The sequence below is a fragment of the Miscanthus floridulus genome, unplaced genomic scaffold, assembly GCF_019320115.1.
Source record: "Miscanthus floridulus cultivar M001 unplaced genomic scaffold, ASM1932011v1 fs_774_2, whole genome shotgun sequence".
Lineage (NCBI taxonomy): Eukaryota > Viridiplantae > Streptophyta > Magnoliopsida > Poales > Poaceae > Miscanthus > Miscanthus floridulus.
This window is the reverse complement of record NW_027097252.1, coordinates 1-20,825: the sequence shown is the minus strand read 5'-3', so window position 1 is coordinate 20,825 and position 20,825 is coordinate 1. Positions and strand designations below refer to the sequence as shown.

Genomic DNA, 20,825 nt, shown 5'->3' with positions numbered 1-20,825 from the left:
TATACCTTTACTCCCGGTTGGTAACAAGCATCGGGAGTAAAGGTACATTTACTTCCGGTTGGTAACACGCACCGGGAGTAAAGGACCTTTACTCCCGGCTGGTGGCTGGCATCGGCAGTAAATCTCCCTGGTATATATGCGCCAGTGCCTGGCGCAGATCGATCCCCTCTTCTTCCTCGTCGAACAGCCGCCCTTTCTCCTCTTCTTCCTCGCGCCGCCGTCGGTCACCACCCCACCTCGCACCGATGAGCCCTCCACCGCGCGCGCCTCCGCAGTCTTGAGGTGAGTTCTCTCGGACGCCGTCCTCTCCTCGGACAACAAGGCCATTCCATGATGTGTTCGTGTTCGTCGAACAGCGTCATGCCGTTGTCAACAAGGCCGGCCGCCTCGGACGCCATCCTCTCCTCGGCAGCAAAGAAGGGCCAGAGCAGGACGCACCCGGCGATCCAGATGACGGGGTCGAGGGCGAGCTGCCCGCTGCCGTACTGGATGGCGACGTGGTGCGCGATGTTGCCCCTGGCCGAATCGCCGCAGACGAACACCCTGCCCAGGTCGGCTGAGTCGTCGGCCAGCCACGGGTCGGCCTCGGCCTAGGCGCGAAGCCACGACAGTACGGCCTCGACGTCGTGGGGAGGCGGTGCTCGAGCGCCAGGCGGTAGTCGGTGGAGAGCACGAGCGTCGGGAGCTCCGCAGCGAGCCTGAGCGCGCCAGCATGGAAGTGGGGCAGCTCAAAGCTGCACAGGCAGAAGCTGCCACCGTGGAAGTAGACGAGCACCGGCAGCTTATTATTGGCCGTCGTCGTGTTGTCGTCGGTGGGCCTGTACATGTAGAGGCGGAGCGCGTGCACGGCATTGTAGACGATGTCCTTCCACTAGACGGGCAGGTTGGATGGCACCTCACCCTAGAGAGGAAGCGCGGAGTACTTCACGGAGCGCGTCACGGTGCCGTTGCTAAGAAGCTGCACGATGCCGAGGCAGTCGTCCACGACGTGTGGCGCGGTCGCTAAGAAGTTCAGTCCTCGGCTAGCTCCATGACATTTAGGGTTTATATGGTGGAGCATCGCCGCCCTCGTTAGGGTTTATACGGTGGAGCACCGCCGTCCTCATTCGCCCTAGGGTTTAGGGTTTATATGGCGGAGCACCGCCGCCCTCGTTCGCCCTAGGGTTTAGGGTTTATACGGCGGAGCACCGCTGCCCTCATTCACCCATGTGTATAAACATATATACGACGGAGCGGAGCACCGCCACTCTCATCACACCATCCTCTCTCACGGCCTAGTCGATCAACATTTGTATTATTGTTATCGTTAACGCTAAACAATCACACTAGGGCGAATTACGTCAGTGACTAGGGCGAACCGCGTTGTTGATGTCACCGACATGGTTCGCCCTAGTCACCGATGCAATTTGCCCTTGGCTGTTTATGTATAGCCCTAATTCATCCTAGTACCGATGCAGTTCGCCCTAGTGTGGCGAATTACATCCGTGACCGAGGGGCAAGATTTAATAATGCATATTGTTCGTAGATTTTACGCATGTAAGCAAAGATTTGACGTACTATATATTGGTTTTGTTTTTTGAAGCTAGATGGCCGACCCGAGAAACATGGATGAGGAGGAGTTGATGATGAATTTAATCAACACTAGCACTCAAGTTGCCAGCGATGATGGTGCTAAAAATAACGTGCAAGAGGATGCAGATGACGGGAGTCAGTACTTACCTCTTGAACAAAATGAGCAACAACATATTGGCCAAGTATATATTTTTTATTATTAGCTATTTATATTATCATATGTCTTATGTGTGCTCATGACATTAAAAATAATGTTTATGTTTTGTAGCCCTCTGGATCGACATCAACAACTACAACGAAGAGTAAAAATGTTCGAGGTCCCAAAAAGCCATTGGAGGGCCGCTTCATCATCTCGGAGTTCAACATGGATATAGGCGAACCAGGGGGGGCAAATAAAATGAAATTCGTGCACCACTGTGGTTACCTTGTACGGGACCAGCTCCCGATTAGTACCCATGAATGGAAGAAGAAGACCAATGCTCCTCATATCAGTTTTGTCTTCGATCGTGACAAGACATTAATTTGGAATGATGTCTTGGAACATTTCACGCTCCAAACAGATGGTTATGATGATATAATAGATGGTGATGAATTGAAGAAGCGAGTTAGGGATTGAGCAATGAAGAAGATGGCCACCCAGTTTTAGACTTGGAAGAAACACCTATACACGACGTATGTCAAGAAGAACATAGCACCAGATTTTACTATCCCAGGCCCGATCTCAAAGCAGAGGCCCTATTGGGATGAGTTTGTACAGTACAAGACGTCGGAAGAGGGTGTGAGTCAGGTGATAAAGAACCAACATAATGCCCAACAGAAGACATACCACCATAACTTGGGATCAGGTGGCTACCCGATTGCCATTAAGAAGTGGAACAAAATGGAAGCAGACCTTCTTGCCAAGGGTATCACACCAGAATCACTTGAGTAGGGAGAGCATGCAAAGAATTGGTTTTTCGCTCATGGGGGAACACTGGACCAGGAGACAGGAAAGTGCGTTTATGGCGCAAGACTGCAAGAAGCAGCAGAAAGATTGTTTTATGCTCAGAGAGCTACTGCTAGTGGTGCATTCAGGCCCAACAGAGAGAAGGATGAACTGACATACACCATCGGGACTATTGAACACGGTGGCCGAACTAGAGGCAAAGGAAGTGTCTCGTGGGAGTATGGATTCCCTCAGGATAGACCTTCCTACAGAAGCCGCCAGAGAAAGAAGGAAGAAGAGGCACAACGGCTCCAGAGGTTGGAGGAAGCGGTGCGTGAAGCACAGGAGCGGGAAAAAAACCTTGAAGCGAGAATGCAGGAGGAAATCAGAAGGCAAGTGCAAATAGCAGTAAGTGCAAGCAAGTAGGCATCAGAGCCAGGAATCAACATTAGCCAATCTATTCAGTTGAAAAGCAGCTGCGCTTCCATAGAGATACCAAATCAAGGGGACATAGGACTGCACTTCCCTGTGGATGACGTCACTGAACCTTGTACATCGTGTGAGCTACACATTCTGAAGGGGAATTCCACAATCAAGGTGGCTATCGGTCTTGTTAATCCTATCGACCGAACCAAGACACCGAGGATTCATGGGAATATAATCCAAGAAGGATATGCTACCATCTCGGTAGATAAAGCTGAAAAAGGTTTTAGTGATTTGCCTCTTGACATTCCTGGAGATGATGGCGAGAAGACTCTCGGAGAAGCAGAGAAGACATTCATTCTATGGTGCAAGTGCTACATCATCATTCCCGGGAAGTCGCCTCCACCTCCTCCTGAACTACCTCACCAAAGGTGTGGATGAAAACACTACATCATTAATTTATATTGGCTTAAATAATTAACAATCTGCTCGTAATAATATGTCATTCCTTTTTTTGTAGCAGATCCTCCCCCAACCTAAGTCCAATTGTTCAATCGCTAGATCATCATAGTGCTCTATACGATGACAATGTGTTGGAAGGCGAGGCTGCATCCACACCATCTCCAAGGAGGTCTCCAACACCGCAGTCGCCACCTCAAAGGAGGTCTCCAACGCCGCTGCCACCACCTCCAAGGAGGTCTCCAACGCCTCCCCCGCCCCCACCTACCAAGAAGCCAAGTACTAGCAAGAGGCCAGCCCCACAAACGAAGAACCAACCCCCGCCGGTAAAGAAAGCCACCGTGAAACCAAGGGCTATTCCCAAAATAATATCTTAAGAGAAGGAAGAAGTAACTGATGCATATAAAAAAGATATGTCTAGATTCTATGACAAACTTAAAAAGGATCAAGAAGCAAGGAGTAACCCGAAGAAACCATACTTCTTCGTAGCTCCAGATATTCTAAGAAAAAAGGTGGCTTCTTACCAGCAACAATAGCGGGAATCTCGTAAGCCGTCCAAATCAACGTTAACGGACTATGACCGCACTCTCACCAAGTCAATTGAGGCGGCACAAAAAAAGAAGCGGGCAGGTAAAGGAGTTGCACAACTCAAACAACAATCGCACCAATCAGTCCCCCCGCTAGTTGTTGGTAATGAATATGGTTTCGAATTTAGGATTAATGCATCAGGCAAACATACCTCCGAATATCGATTTGGATCACCTTGGTGAATTTATTGAAGAGACTGGTCTCGACCTTTACCAGATGTTTGGTGATGAAAACATTGAGAGTGCGGCGGAGGTTGATATTTGGAAGAAAAAATTTGTACTAGGCCAGAGTCTATACAACCCTCAAGCCTTAGGTGATCTGGCGACGCAAATGTACCTGCTAAACAAGTGGTACATGCAGGCGTCTACCAGTGGATACTTCTGCATTGGTGTCAGAATTAGAGACGAACATTGGTTCCGTGGCGATGATGTTATGTATGTTGACTTTGCAGAATTTCATCAACTATGCCACCTGACCTCTCTGGATAAAGTTATCATTAGCTGCTATTGCCTGTAAGTAATAATTCTTTCAATCTATTATTAAACTCATCATATGTGTGTATATGCATATAAATTATCCTAACAAGTACTACATATATGCAAATTTACAATGACAGAGCACAGAAAGAAAGGCTGCAATGAAATTGGTTTTGTTGATCCTCATATAGTATTCAAAGACCCAGTTACTCCAAAGCCTAATTGGAAGTCTGAGTCAGAGAGTAACCTCATGAACTTCTTAGTGAACCAACGCCACAAGAAGGATATACTCTTTCCATACAACTTCAACTCTTCAAGTGAGTGTTAATAATGTCGATCATCCTTAATGGCTCATATGTTGATTCTAGTTAATTAATGAGTGTTGTGCGTTATATCCTATAAACACATGCAGCAATCACTGGATATTGATGGACATTGATCTGGTGAAAAGTCACTTGATAATCTATGACTCGATGAGAAAACCACAACAAGACTACCAAGATATAATAGATATTATCCAGAGGTAATTTCGGTATCTCTAGCAACTATATATACACACAAACATGATGATTAACTATATCTGATGACGTGGCAATTTTTTTATTGGGTAGTGTTTGGAAAACCTTTATTGAGAAGCAACTCATGGGAAAATGTAAAGCGCCACTGAATGTAATCCATTTGAAAGTAAGTCCCCTAAATCACATCATCTTTATTAATTAAATATATAGCTTTCATCAGATCACTAGATTGGATGACAAATCTTTTTCTCATAAAGTGGTGTCTGAGGCAGGAACAGGGGAACAACTACTGTGGTTACTATGTTTGCAAGTTTATCAAAGAGCTTTTCCAAAGAACTCCTACAGAGAGACTCAAAGTACGTTAAAAATACACTATACAACAACAACAACAACAACAAAGCCTTTAAGTCCCAAACAAATTGGGGTAGGCTAGAGTTGAAACCCAACAGAAACAATCAAGGTTCAGGCACGTGAATAGCTGTCTTCCAAGCACTCCTATCTAAGGCTAAGTCTTTAGGTATATTCCATCCTTTCAAGTCTCCTTTTATTGCCTCTACCCAAGTCAACTTCGGTCTTCCTCTGCCTCTCTTCACGTTACTATCCTGACTTAGGATTCCACTACGCACCGGTGCATCTGGAGGTCTCCGTTGCACATGTCCAAACCATCTCAACCGGTGTTGGACAAGCTTTTCTTCAATTGGCGCTACCCCTAATCTCTCACGTATATCATCGTTCCGAACTCGATCCCTTCTTGTATGACCGCAAATCCAACGCAACATACGCATTTCCGCGACACTTAGCTGTTGAATATGTCGTCTTTTCGTAGGCCAACATTCTGCACCATACAACATAGCAGGTCTAATCGCCATCCTATAAAACTTGCCTTTTAGCTTCTGTGGTACCCTTTTGTCATATAGGACACCAGACGCTTGCCGCCACTTCATCCACCCTGCTTTGATTCTATGGCTAACATCTTCATCAATATTCCCGTCCCTCTGTAGCATTGATCCTAAATATCGAAAGGTATCCTTCCTAGGCACTACTTGACCTTCCAAACTAACATCTTCCTCCTCCCGAGTAGTAGTGCCGAAGTCACGTCTCATATACTCAGTTTTAGTTCTACTAAGTCTAAAACCTTTGGACTCCAAAGTCTCCCGCCATAACTCCAGTTTCTGATTCACTCCTGTCCGGCTTTCATCAACTAGCACTACATCGTCCGCAAAAAGCATACACCAAGGGATGTCCCCTTGTATGTCCCTTGTGACCTCATCCATCACTAAAGCAAACAAATAAGGGCTCAAAGCTGACCCTTGATGTAGTCCTATCCTAATCGGGAAGTCATCCGTGTCTCCATCACTTGTTCGAACTCTAGTCACAACATTGCTGTACATGTCCTTAATGAGCCCAACGTACTTCGTTGGGACTTCATGTTTGTCCAAAGCCCACCACATAACATTCCTTGGTATTTTATCATAAGCCTTCTCCAAGTCAATAAAAACCATGTGTAGGTCCTTCTTCTTCTCCCTATACCGCTCCATAACTTGTCTTATTAAGAAAATGGCTTCCATGGTTGACCTTCCGGGCATGAAACCAAATTGGTTCATAGAGACCCGCGTTATTGCTCTCAATGGTTGTACATATATTAATTTAATTATTATTATTGATTGTGTTACTATATCTTTATATATATATGTATGTACATATATTAATTTATTTTTCTTTAATTCAAACCTGTAGGCTCGATGGTTGGAGGAAAAGGTCATACGACAAGACCAAATCAAAACAATTCAAGAGTCTATAGCCGGATTTTTTAATGACCAGGTCATCGATTCCAATGGCGAGTTCTACTTCGACCCAACACTGCCATGAAAGCCAAGCTAGAGGATGAGAGTAAACTTGTTATATCACAACAACTGTAATACAATCTTTTGTAATATATGCACATAAAATAATATAATGTAAAATACACATATGCATGCATGCATGTAAATATATATATGATGCATGCATATATATATATATATATATGCTTGAATTGTGTGATTTAATACATTCATTGTGCTTGAACCAAAACATACTATACGCGCGTATAAATGTATTATTAGCAGCGTACAATACGACTTCGAAAACCTATTTTGAAAAGAAAACAAAAAAATTAAAAGAAAAGAAAAAAGAAAAAAACCTTTAGTCCCGGTTCGTATTACCAACCGGGACTAAAGGGTGCCGACCTCGTGGCATGTCAGGAGGCACCTTTAGTGCCGGTTGGTGTTATCCACCGGGACTAAAGGTCCCTCTTTAGTCCCGGTTCCTGACCCGGGACTAAAGGACCCCCTTTAGTCCCGGATGCTTGCTCCCGGGTGGGGAACCGGGACTAAAGGGGGTTCCTCACTGGGAGTAAAGGCCATCTCTGTACCCGTGTGCTCTAATTGCTATTTGGTAGTGAAGCTTCGTAACACAAGGTTAGTTTAACAAACATAGAAGAACTATCTAAATTGGAAGAACAAATTATATCAAGCAAATCATCACAAAATTGGATACATCATCCAACTTGGTTGCAACACAAGGGTTAGTCTCAATTGCACTTGATCACTTAAACCACATGGTAAGCTTTTTTCCATTTTGTCATTTTTAGAAAGCTTTTCAATTAGGAAGACTAAATTGACTTGGAATATGCCAGGAATCTATGTAAAAGTTGGTAAAGGGGAGGGTAAAATGGTAATAGATGGTTGTATAGGCCAAGTCCTCTTACTATATAAATGTCTTTCTCTAGCACTGTATACACACGGCGATTGAAAATGAAATGGTGCAGATTTGATATCACTTTGTCTTCATTACCATTCCACACTAACATGTGCAGAGCATGGTCGATTGATGTATATATAAAAATTATATTTAGTCCATAGATCACGTACTGTGTTAGCATGGACTAGAGCTTCTGAAGCTTCTATCCAGTGGTCGGTGGACACAAGTAAAGCTGTAAAGGAGCAACAGGCATGCATGAATACTCACCGCATGGACTAGAGCTTCTGAAGCTTCTATCCAGTGGTCGGTGGACACGAGTAAAGCTGTAAAGGAGCAACAGGCATGCATGAATACTCACCACGGGAAACAGGGTCTTTGTCGAGTGTAACTTTCTTTGCTGAGGGCTAAAAATCGGGCACTCGACAAAGAGCTATTTTGCCGAGTGCTGCACTCGGCAAAAATATACACTCGGCAAAGGCCCTTTTTGCCGAGTGTCAGGCACTCGGCAAACTTTGGCGCTCGGCAAAAAACGTCATCAGGTAACGGCCGCCGCGTGCCGTCCAGGTTTGCCGAGTGCCAGCGGGTAGGCACTCGGCAAACCATTTCTTTGCCGAGTGTCAAACCCTGACACTCGGCAAAGGAGGCCGGTTTGCCGAGTGCCAGATCGGGGCACTTGGCAAAGATTTTTTCTTTTTTTTTTAAATCTAAACCCTAAAGCGCACTCCATCGTATTTAAAAAAAAACAAAATTACCACTTTGCCGAGTGCCGGACGGAGAGGCACTCGGCAAACATTTTAAAAAAAATTGGCACGCTCTTTGCCGAGTGTCCTCACGAACACTCGGCAAAGGGAACACTTTGCCGAGTGCCTACCATCTGGCACTCGGCAAAGTGCATATTTGCCGAGTGTCAAAAAATGACACTCGGCAAACTAATTTTTTTTTTTTTGTATTTTGACCTCCAAATTTTTTCTGTAGTCCTCTTACCGTACTTGGTACTCCATGTCGAAATTTGGTACATTTCTCGAACTGTTTACTATATTTATTTAATTTATTTTATTTACTTGAAATTTTTTGGAAAATACAAATTTGAACTGCACGTGCATCGAATAATGGAATTTAATGATTCAAAAAATGATATTCATGGTATTGAGTGTAGTGTGAGGCCATATCCAGGAACAGACCCGAAATTTCGAACATCTTGTTCACGAAACATGACCACGAACTTGCGGACGAATTGTTTTTAAATTCTATAAAATACAAACGAAGTCCGGAAATCATGAAACTTGTCGAGATATCATGATATCGTATGTGGAGGATATGATAAAAATCTGAGAAGGTTTGGTGCAAGTTATCACGTGCGATGCTTACAAACCAGGACATCTCCACATATGATATCTTGCACCAAACCTTCTCAATTTTTTATCACATGTGCCCTGCCCGCGGCCGCGCCAACGCCGGCTCTGCCACCACCACGCCCTGCCCCCCGTCGTGCCCCGTGGACCGCGCGCCCCGACGCTGCTCGTGCCCGACCACGTTCCCGACTCCAGCGACCCCGACCGCGACTCCGACGCCGCCCGCCCCTACCCCCGGTGCCCGTCAGGTATGCCTTCTCTCTTATTGTTGTCGTGGTAGTGATAGTTGTAGTAGTATTAGTTGTAGTAGTAGTGCTAGTGATAGTAGTTGTATTAGAAGTAGTGGTAGTAGTAGTAGAACTAGTGGTAGTAGTAGTAGAAGTAGTGGTAGTAGTAGTAGTAATAGCAATAGTTGTAGTAGTAGTAGTAGTAGAACTAGTGGTAGTAGTAGTAGCAATAGTGGAAGTAGTAGTAGAAGTAGTGGTACTACTTGGATATATTCTTCTGCATGGATTGATATCCAAACTACATGGCTTCTCTTGAGACATATGTGCTTGTCGGCCATTGTGCCGTTGTTTTTTGTAGGTTTTGGAAGCCTCACTGTGTAGGGGAGGTTCTACCGAATTTTTTTTAAATGACATTATTTTGATCCATTTTTGTAGAGAAGAGCCCGTCAGAGCCGAGTCGGAGTTCCCATCGTCGTGCCGGTCTGCCTGCACCGCGTCGCCTCGCCACTGCACCGACCCGCCACGGCCCCGCTAGCCTGACTCCGCCGCCACCCTAGGTATAACCCCTCTTTCCGTATCATGGTCGTAGATCGCGTAACCAAGTTAGGCGTCTTTCATTCAAAAGAGATACGGTTGGAGGTATGCAGATCTTTGCATATCTATAACCGTATCTGTTTTGGATTGTCCACGTTTTTTGGACAGCCCGCGGATGCGTAGATGGGTTAGTTTCCATGATCTGCTCCGGTCCGAGACAGAGTTTCGGCATCACCTCCCTATTGTTCTCCGGATACGCACTCTTGTTTGGCAGGACGTGTATCTAGAGAACAGCGGGGAGGTGCTGCCGAAATTCTGTCTCGGATAGGAGTAAAGCATGGAAACTAACCTCATCTATGCATCCGTGGGTGGGATTAGGACCTATCCTCACCTACTAGATAGTAGGAACACCATGTAGATGCAATTGATGGTTACATTACTCGCTGATACATCTGTTAGAGGATGGATGACCGTCAGTGGATGTACACGGGCTGGAGAAGTCAGAGTGATTACACCACAGAATAGATGAACAAGACCGATGCTTTCTTGAACAGTGCATTTGGCAAGGCTGCTAAAGGACATTGCCTAGTTTTGTGTCCCTGCAGCAAATGTGGAAACAGGAGAAGGGTAAACAAGGTGGAAATGGGTAAACATCTTGTGAAGAATGGATTTACGCCGGACTACACCCGGTGGGTCCACCATGGTGAAGCCCATTGTAAGAGAGAGAAGGTGGTGAGACCACGGGTGGAGGCTTTTGATGCTGATGCGGGGGTAGCAGACATGTTAGATGACTTTCACCATGGCCAGTTCGATGATGGACGTGAGAAGGAGGAGATGGAGGCAGCCACACAGGCGTTCTACGACATGATGGACTCAGCACAGAAACCCATTCACGATCGATCAACGGTGTCTCAACTAGATACCATTGGACGCTTAATGGGGTTGAAGTCCGAGTTAAACTTGAGTCGAGAAGGCTTCGGTAAGATGTTGGTCGTGATTGGCACCCTGCTTCCGAAGGGCCACATTCTGCCAAAGAGCATGTATGAGTTACAGAAACTCCTTCGTGCACTTAAGATGTCGTATGAGCAGATACATGCTTGTCCTAAGGGGTGCGTCCTATTTAGGAAAGAACACGAGCATGCAAAGTTCTGTCCAAAGTGTAAATCCTCTAGGTACCTAGAGGTAGACTCTGATGATGGCTAGAAGAGGCAACTTATGATTCCCGTGAAAATCCTACGGTACCTTCCGGTCCTACCGAGGATCCAATGGCTATACATGACCGAGGAATCCATGAAACAGATGACATGGCACAAAAATAGCAAATGGTACAATCCTAACAATATGGTACATCCATCCGATGGTGAAGCTTGGATCCACTTTAATGACAAACATCATGACAAAGCAGACGAGGCTTGTAATGTATGTGTCGCACTGGCAACAGATGGGTTCAATTCTTATAGAATGATGGCTGTCCTATACACATGTTGGCTCGTCTTTGTTATCCCCCTTAATCTCCCCCCGGTGTCTCCTTTCAACGACATAACGTATTCTTGTCGTTGATAATTCCTAGACACCTAGGGAGTAATATGGGTGTGTTCATGTAGCCCGTGTTTGATGAATTGGTCCATGCTTGGGACGAAGGGGTATGGACATACGACCGAGCTACAAAGACACCCTTCAAAATGCACGTTTGGTACCACTACTCCCTGCATGACTTCCTGGCATATGGGATATTCTGCGCCTAGTGTGTTCACGAGAAGTTCCCATGCCCAATATGCAAGGAAGGTGTTAGGTTCATTTGGTTGCAGAAGGGTGGCAAGTATTCGTCATTCAACATACATCGTCAATTCCTACCTCTCGACCATCCATTCAGACAAGACATCAAGAACTTAACGAAAGGTGTCATAGTGTCAGACCCTGCACCGCGGATGATGACTGGTTCCAAGGTTCATGCTCAGATAGATGCTCTCATGGCCAATCAAGAAGGTGGTTTTGTGGGATATGGTGAGCAACATATGTGGACTCATAAGTCGGGCTTGACGAGGCTCCCCTATTTTGATGACCTTCTTCTACCACATAACATTGATGTAATGCACACTAAAAAGAATGTCGCCGAGGCACTTTGGGCAACACTCATGGACACTGAAAAGTCTAAGGACAACCCTAAGGCTAGAGTGAACCTGGCAACGTTATGCGATAGACCAAATCAAGAGATGCAGCCTCCTAGAGGCGGCAAGAATTGGAGAAGGCCTCAGGCCGATTTTGTCTTGACTAGTAAACAAAGGAGGGAAGTACTTGAATGGATTCAGACGCTAATGTTACCTAATGGGTATGCAGCGAATCTAAAGAGGGGAGTGAACTTATCTACTCTGTGAGTCAATGGGATGAAGAGTCATGACTACCACATATGGATTGAGCGGCTTCTTCCGGTGATGGTTCGAGGCTATGTCCCAGAGCATGTCTGGCTAGTGCTGGCAGAGTTGAGCTATTTCTTGCGCCAGCTTTGTGCCAAGGAGCTATCTCGGACCATCATTGATGACTTAGAAAAAGGGGCACCTGTGTTGCTCTGTAAGTTGGAGAGATCTTTCCACCCGGCTTCTTCTTGTTGATGCAGCATTTGATTGTGCACCTCCCGTATAAGGCACGAATGGGGGGGGGGCGTGCAGGCCCGTTGGTGCTATCCAATCGAGAGATGTCTAAAGACTCTTCACAAAAAATGTAGAAATAAAGCCAAAATTGAGGCTTCCATTGCAGAGGCATACATTCTGGAGGAGGTGTCAAACTTCATAGAAAAATACAACACTAAAAACCTTCCTAGCGTGCATAATCTACCCCCTCGTTATAATGCTGGCGAAAATGAATCGAACCTCAGCCTTTTCCAAGGGCAACTCAGAAACGCAAGTGCATCGACCACTAAGCACTTGAGTATTGAAGAGTGGCGCAGTATCATGCTATATGTGTTGACCAACCTTGTCGAGGTGCAGCCGTATGTGAGGTAAGTTCTCAACGAACTTGTTTCAGTATGCCGTCACTATTCTGCATCCAACTCCCTTGTTTCTCGTTGGTACAGGGAATTTCTTCACGAATCCTGGCACCAATCAAGGGATCCTACCCCGCAGGAAAATGATACCCTTCTTTCATAGGGTGCGGGACCAGGGAGGCCCGGTTTCATTTTTGGTTCAAAAATATGGTACCGTCCAATTTAGCTCGTACTTAGTTCGACATTCCAAGTTGCTCGTATGTTTGAATAATATAACGATCTATCATGCTTAGCTTGCAGGCCCAAACCGATGCGTCTATAAGTGATGAGTTGAGACAGGTTGCAAACGGCTGTGCCTTAAGGGTCAGGTCATTTACCAGTTATGACGTGAATGGATATCGCTTTCACACAGCAAGCTACGAGCAGAGTCGACCTAATAAAAAACCACAAATAGTGGAGTTTTTACGCCCGGCATTGATGGCCTCGACTATTATGGAAGAATTGAAGAAATATATGAACTTTCATTTTATGGTGCCAAACCTTTTTATCCTGTCATATTCAAATGCCATTGGTTTGATACTCGAGTAACGAGACGGACCCCTAATCTTGGGCTAGTCGAAATTCGACAGGATTCTGTCTATCCAGGAGACGATGTCTATATTATGGCTCAACAGGCCACGCAGGATTATTATACGTCATACGCGTGCCAAATCAAAGGGCATCTTAAGGGTTGGGATATCATGTACAAGGTCTCGCCACATGGTAAACTACCTGTCCCAAGCGATGAAGATTACAACTTCAACCCACACACATATAATGGAGACTTCTTTCAAGAAGAGGGCTAGAAGGGAGGTTTGAGATAGACTTAACCGAAGCCATCGGAATGGAACTAGACAATGAAAGGGTTGATGATGAGGACGCTGGAGATGAGGTGCAAAATGTGAAGGACTTCGAAATGCTTGAGCGATTACGTTTAGGCAATGACAATGAAGACAACATTCCTTCTTCGGATAGTGTTGATTATTTGGGCAATGACAATGTTGATAGTGATGACAAGACCTATGATCCAACTAATCCCAATTATGAAGATTATTTCTAATACATGTAATACTATGTTTTTGTAATTATGTTTTGTTTATTTTGCATCTATTTCTATTTCTAATTACGTCTTGTTTATTCTTTTTAATTGTAGGTGATTGAACAAAGATGGCAGGCCGAAGCGACCGTCATAGGGATGTGTCCTCGCTTTACCAAACACGATGCACTGCAGATGCCGCTCCAGGTGAGGGGCTGTCGAACAGGAGGAGGAGGAGGAGCAGCGGCCGCAGGAGGCAGCCACCGTCGCCTCCTACCACACAGCGTGAGGAGGACGAGGAGGAGGCAAGGCCTAGGGACGACGATGAGCTGGTTTGGCAGACGGACGAGGAGGAGGGGTGCATGAGGGGGAGCGGACGCACGAGGAGGATGGTACGGGTTTCGCTTCCTCTGGTTCGTCCAACGTCTACTTGCGAGGTCCAGCGAGCCTCCCTCCGGTTTTGCTTCCTCACCAACACCCAATGATTGGCCCCGAAGGGCAAAAGTAAGTAACTTTAGATTTAATCACCACCACTTCATATGATATGTTGAAAATCGATAGAGAAACTAATAATTTTTCTTAATTACTTGTGCAGGAACTGGACGATTGTGTCGGGTGGTGGTCACGGATGCCTGGTCAATGGCGTCCTGGGTCTTCTATGCAGGCAACACTATCCTGGCCTGGTTGACTACGCCAGCAGGAGGGAGCCGGCCTGGATGTTTGACCACTACGCCGTCACCCCCGATGTAGGTTACCCCAACAAGGCGGAGCAGGTGAAGGTGGAGTTTTGGGTAAGTCTCCCTCGCACTACACTGCTCAATACATCACATTCATTGGACTTTTCTTGAAATAATGAATGGATACATCGCGTCTGTATGTAGACTTATTTCAGATGCGAGGAGGGATCTGAGGCCAGGGCAGATTTGGTGGCTACCAAAGCCTGTAAAAAAACTCGTCACCGACATGCATCACGAGACGCGCATCCAGAGCATCATAACCTACTACGGGTCAAAACTTGGAGAGAAGGTCAGCAAAGAAGAAGCAAGAAAGATGACGCTGACCCGGGACCAGTACCTTGAGGTAGATAAAGAACATTAATATTGATTTATTTTGAGATTAAGTTGGTTTAATTTGATATTTTTATATGTCAAATACTTGATGATGTGTAGATGTGTCCTTGGTGGTGCTCCTCATATCCCGAGTGCTGGGCGATGATCGTGGACAAGTGGTTCACGCCCGCGTGGGCCGAGACGCACAAAGCTGCCCAGGAGCGGCGTTTGCAGATGCAAGGTCTAGCACACCATCAAGGCAACTGCAACCTCATCGGATACAAACAATTATGGGTACGCGAATTCATTTATCTATTCTGACGCTCAATTATGCCTGATTTCTAATCATCTTGCTGTCTTTCTCGTAGTCGGAGGCACATGGTGGTCAGCAATGCTCTGACTTCCAGGCATGGTGTATGTCCCACAAGGGCAAGGCGATGTCCACCGTCTCCTACAACCCGAAGGACCCGCCCGAGGCATACACCAACCCGAGCGCCACACCTGCATCAGTGAGTACACGTCGACGGCAAGGTCGGTCCATGGGCCACAGTACGAACCGAGCACCTAGGACTTTGATGCAGAGATCGTCATGAGGGTGGGTGGAGGCAAGAAGCATGGGCGGTACTGGCTTGGTGACGGCGTCATCGACTCGACCTCTACTCCCTCTCTCTCCCAGATCTGAGCACGGAGCACGAGTGAAGGCCCGGCCATACGGCCACGGCCAAGCGCTTCACAGCAACGGGTCGACGCACTCGAGGTTATTCCTGTTTTACTCGTCGTAGATTGATCTTTACACACCTTAATTAGCTTTGCATTACTGAAACATTAGAGTGAAATATTGCAGGCCCAGCTGGAAGAAGAAGCAAGGCAACGTCAGGACCTGGCGGCCCAGCTGCAGTCCGAGCGGGCCGCGCGAGAGGCCCAGGCGCAGAGGATGGTGGAAATGATGCAGTTCATGCAGACTCTTGGGCAACATACGGGTCTAGCTGTGCCACCTGGGCTGTTCGCTCCACCTCCGACTCCTGCAGTTGCAGCTACTCCTGTGAGTTTTCGCTTGTGCTTTGCTTGTATGACCTAGATTAGCTATCCAAGTAATCTTGTCTAACACATGCAATGTCTTCTCCTTTGTGCAGCCTCAGTCGGAGGGTTCAAATAATCCAGCTCATGCGCCTCCGACTGATCCAGCTTTTCCTTCACCAGGCACTCAGTTTCCACCTTTATGATGAGTAGCATTAGTTGTATTTGCATTTGTTGTTCACTTCGTGATGGATTTCTGATATACTTGTCATGCACTAGTGGTATATTTGGATAACTGTGATATATGTGATAGATGTTTGGATTGATGTATGTGGTATATGTGATGAATGTGATATATGCAATGGATGTGATAAATATGTGATGCATGTTTGGATGAATGTGAGATATATGTGATAATTTATGTTTGTCGTGATGGAATGTAAAAAATGAAAAAAAAACACTGTTTTTGGTCAGTTTGCCGAGTGCAATAGTCACTGCACTCGACAAAGCTGGAAAATATAGCAAACCGTTTTCCAGCTTTGTCGAGTGTCATGCCCATAGCACTCGGCAAAGATTTTTTTAAAAAAATTAAAAACTTTGCCGAGTGCCACCCGTCCGGCGCTCGACAAAGAAATTTTTAAACAAAAAAAAAATAAAAAAACTTTGTCGAGTGCCAACCCGGGTGACGCTCGGCAAAGAAATTAAAAAAAATAAAAACTTTGCCGAGTGTCATCCCGGGTGGCGCTCGGCAAAGAAAGAATTTAAAAAAAATAAAAACAAAAAATTTTGCCGAGTGCCGTCCGGGTTGGCACTCGGCAAAGCCGCCGTCACCGTTTCCTTTGCCGAAGGCGGCAAAGGCTGCTTTGCCGGCCATTTTTTTCCCGAGTGGCCATTGCCGAGTGCGGCACTCGGCAAAACCTTTGCCGAGTGTATTTGGGGCTTTGCTGAGTACTGCAAGCACTCGGCAAAGCGCCTGAATCCAGTAGTGACTTGTAGATCAATATGACGTCCTAAAATAGCGTTCAGTATTTCAGTGTTTAATCGAAATACTAGTACTTTATGGATTGACATTTAAAACGACATTGTTTCAGGTTCCTGGGTATGGGATCGATTCCTGTTACGCACGAACATAAAGCATATAATACCACATGCATTAGTCCAGATCACTTAACTAGAGAGAGGGGACGTCTCATTAGTGTGCTAGCTTTATTCCAATGAGTAGTAAAGCATGAATAAGCGTCATACATATGTTAGAACTATGCAAGATGCAAAGCAATATGCTTCCCTTTGCGTTGCCACATTCAATGTTTGTCCTTTTCCTTGCAAAATAACTATCCAGCAGCAAATATTCTTCTTGCCCAGAAAAAGCATCACCGCACCTACCATCCCTACCATACACATACACATGATTTTTATAGACGATCAAAATCGATATTTAGATGGTTTTTAAAACCAGTAGAGAAATAAAGGCATTTTTAGAGATTATATATTTTGTAACCGCCCTCTAAATCTCCACCTACCTGAAAATTGATCTTACCTAAATGTTTTTTAGATTGTTTAACATTTTTTATAAATCATAAAAAACTAATACATTCATGTGCTTGGTGGAAAGATTAATTTCCTCTTGCGTAATCAAGTGCACCACTCCTACCATCATACTACATAATCACTTGCAACAAAACATAGGATACCGTGTTTATGTAAACACCTACAAATATTGTATTGAATATTTTGGATCATAAACGTTCTCAAATGATAATATTTTGAACTTCAAAGTTTTAGATCTCATCGAACACTACAACTTTGTTACAGGGAGTGTCACTTTTTCCTTTTCTGTTTCCCTCTTCCTGTTTCCGTTCTTCCCTTGTACATATGTATATATTTGTTTGTCATTCCTTTTATTAACGAAAATGAAAAAAAAAATAGGTAGGAGGCTCCCCTACTAACCCTTTCAAAAAAAATATGAGAACTTAAAAAAAGGTATATATCAATCTCTAAACAATCTCAAACAAAAAAATTCGTCAGCTGTAAAGTTTTAGATCACGCCGAGCTCTATACTTTTGGTATAAAGTTTGTCTTTATAAGACTTTATTTGAAAAATTATGAATTTATTTGTTTGCCAGCTAATTTCAAGGACAGTTGACTTCCCTAAAAGACAGAATTATAGAGGTGGTTGACTTAGTCAGTCATCCATAAAACTCACCTGTTTTTAGAGCAGTTGACATAAGACCAGAAACAGCTACACACAGGGATGGAGTCGCCCCCCCTGAATGTGAAAACTGCACTGATTTTATTTGAAATTCAAATAAATTTTGAAAATTTAACACTGCTAGCATTCAATAATTAACTTCCTGGCTCTGCCCACATCTTTTTTTACCGGCTGGCCTGTCCAGAAGTTGCCTTAAAGATAAAACGAAAAAGGAGAAACCAACGCTGCAAAAAAACGAAGGAGGTGTCAGTGCATGTCAACGGCGACAGGTAGTCACGAGCGCAGGCTCTCGCGCACCCAGCTCACCCTTATAGAGCGAGCAGCCAGTTGCGTCTGTCCACGCGGCGCGCGCAGCGCGGCAGACCTGCAGAACGTCGCATGCATGCAAAAACCTGCCCATGCTTTTGCCATCGATGCATTGTACTACTACTACGAGTGCCGTCCAGTCCAGATTGCAGACAGGGCACAGAGGGGTAGCTGGTGGCTGGTGGTGCGGTACCGAGGATATCAGTCGAAGAGAGGAGAAGAGAACATGAAGAAGGCGCGCTGGTGGGCGGGCTCCGGCCGGCCGGCCGGCAAGAGTCGCTGACGAAGGTAGGAGGGGGACGTGGACGCTGTCCGCTTTGGTCGCCTTTTGATTCATCCATTTGTTCCTTGATTGGACATGTGGTTGCTGCATAGCGGCATCCAGAACAGGAGACAGTACCCATCATGCAATGCATGGTCGACACGGACATTCATGCACGCGCAGCATATGATAGACCATATGAGATGCTGACAAGTGCACTTGCAGAGTCTGTCCTACTCCTACGAGCGCACGAACGGCATGATGATGGTGCCGCCTCGTCACGCGCTGGTGGTCGAATCGAAGAAAGATGAAAAGCTAAAGGATCCGGTCGTTTGGGCGCCAAGGCCAGCTGGGAGTCTGGGACTGGGAGACGAAGCTGGCTGATGACCGTTCGAGTGGAAAACTGACTGAGCGCGCGCGCGCGGAGAGAGAGATCTCCGAACCGCGACACCTGTTCGCATATGCTAAAATTTGACTTAAGCTGATATTTATATTAAAATATTATGAGAGAAAAAACACTATTCCTTGAAAAATAGCTCAAGCTCCCTTCTGTTTTGCCTTGGTGACATTTGTGTGTGAGTTCGACAATGACGGCTTAGCCGATGGCGGGAGTGGTGGCGGGAGTGGAGGGACCGTCCCATGTCCATCAGGCCTACTCCTATCGTCGATGTGACAAGGAAAAAATCCGCATTATTTTCCTCAACTTTCGCAAAAGTTCGTTTTCCCCCCTTGAACTTTAAAATCAGACAAAACACCTTCCTCAAATTTGAAAATTGTTTATCTTACCCCCGTGGCCCGGTTATAAGCGGTTTTGAAGAGTATTTTTCTTTTTTATTTATTTCGGCTGAATCTTTGAAAAATCATAGTAAATCACATAAAAATCATAAAATGGAAAATCCAATTTTTTTTGACTCCACATGAGTAGATCTACACAGTGAACATATAATATGGTATGCTTTAGTATAAAGTTTTTGTTGTAGCTTTAGATCTATGCTTTTCTACAATTAAATAGAATAATTAATAGCTGCAGTTTCTATGGTCTAATTATGGTAAAATTTTTATGGTGGGCTAACTATTGTATGCTTAAATTATAGTAAAAAATTTATACTCATTTGATCATGTATAACTTAGTTATTGATTTTATTTAGGTTTATGCTTGTTAAATATAAATAAATTTATAACTAAGATGTACATGATCCAATGAGTATGAAAATTTTACTACAGTTCAATCATACAATAATTAGCCCACCATAAAAAATTCATCACAATTAAACCATAGAAACTGCAGCTATGAATTATTCCAATTAATTATAGAAAAGCATAGATCTAAAGCCACAGCAAAAAAATTGTATTAAAGCATACCATGTTATATGTTCGATGTGTAGATCTACTCATGTGGAGTCCAACAAAATTGAATTTTCTATTTTATAAATTTTCTATGATTTACTATTATTTTTTAAAGATTCAACTGAAATAAATAAAAAAAGAAAAAGACAAAACCGCCTTCAAAACTACTTATAACAGGGCCATGGAGGTAAGATGAACGGTTTTAAAAATTGAGAGAGGTGTTTTGCTCGGTTTTGGAGTTCATGAAGGAAAAGCGGACTTTCGTGAAAACTGAGGCAGGTAATGTGCACTTTTTTCATACGACAATGAGCATGGCACGGTTATCAGGCGGGCCCATCGGTAGAAGAACCCAGCGCAAGCGGGGCAGGCCGGCCCAGCCCGGTGTGCTGCAGCCGAAGCCCACCAGCAGCACAGCAGGCACCAACCAGTCAGGCGGTGGGACGTCCTCGTCGGCTCGTTGCCGTCTCGCAGTCGCAGACTATCGCTGTGACGAGGAGTTGTAAACTGTCGTCGGCTGGCGGCTGCGCTGCGCCTCTGCCTGTGGCAACGGCGACCCGTGTGGTGTGTGGGTGGAGACGCCCAGTGTTTGCTGCCATGATGAGGGGACTGGAGATGATCAGACGACGTCCTCCGTCCCCATGCTCCTCTGCGTAGCGCCCTACCCAGCTGCACGTACGGGACGCTTGAGCGATGCATTTGGATGGCTCGAGGTGGCAGAGGCAGGGGCCCTGCGACTCCGACTGCGATGCGAGGACAGCGGCGCA

At 45.2% G+C, this 20,825-nt stretch overlaps 1 protein-coding gene across 1 annotated transcript; it reads right to left on the bottom strand.

Annotated features, from left to right (window-relative positions):
- Positions 1-224: 224 nt before the first annotated feature.
- On the bottom strand, positions 225-826 carry LOC136533031 (carboxylesterase 15-like). Its single transcript, XM_066525603.1, has 2 exons — positions 615-826; positions 225-516 (listed from the first exon to the last, which is right to left on the bottom strand). The coding sequence occupies exons 1-2, from the start codon at positions 824-826 to the stop codon at positions 225-227; spliced, it is 504 nt and encodes a 167-aa protein (XP_066381700.1).
- Between the last annotated feature and the right edge of the window lie 19,999 nt (positions 827-20,825).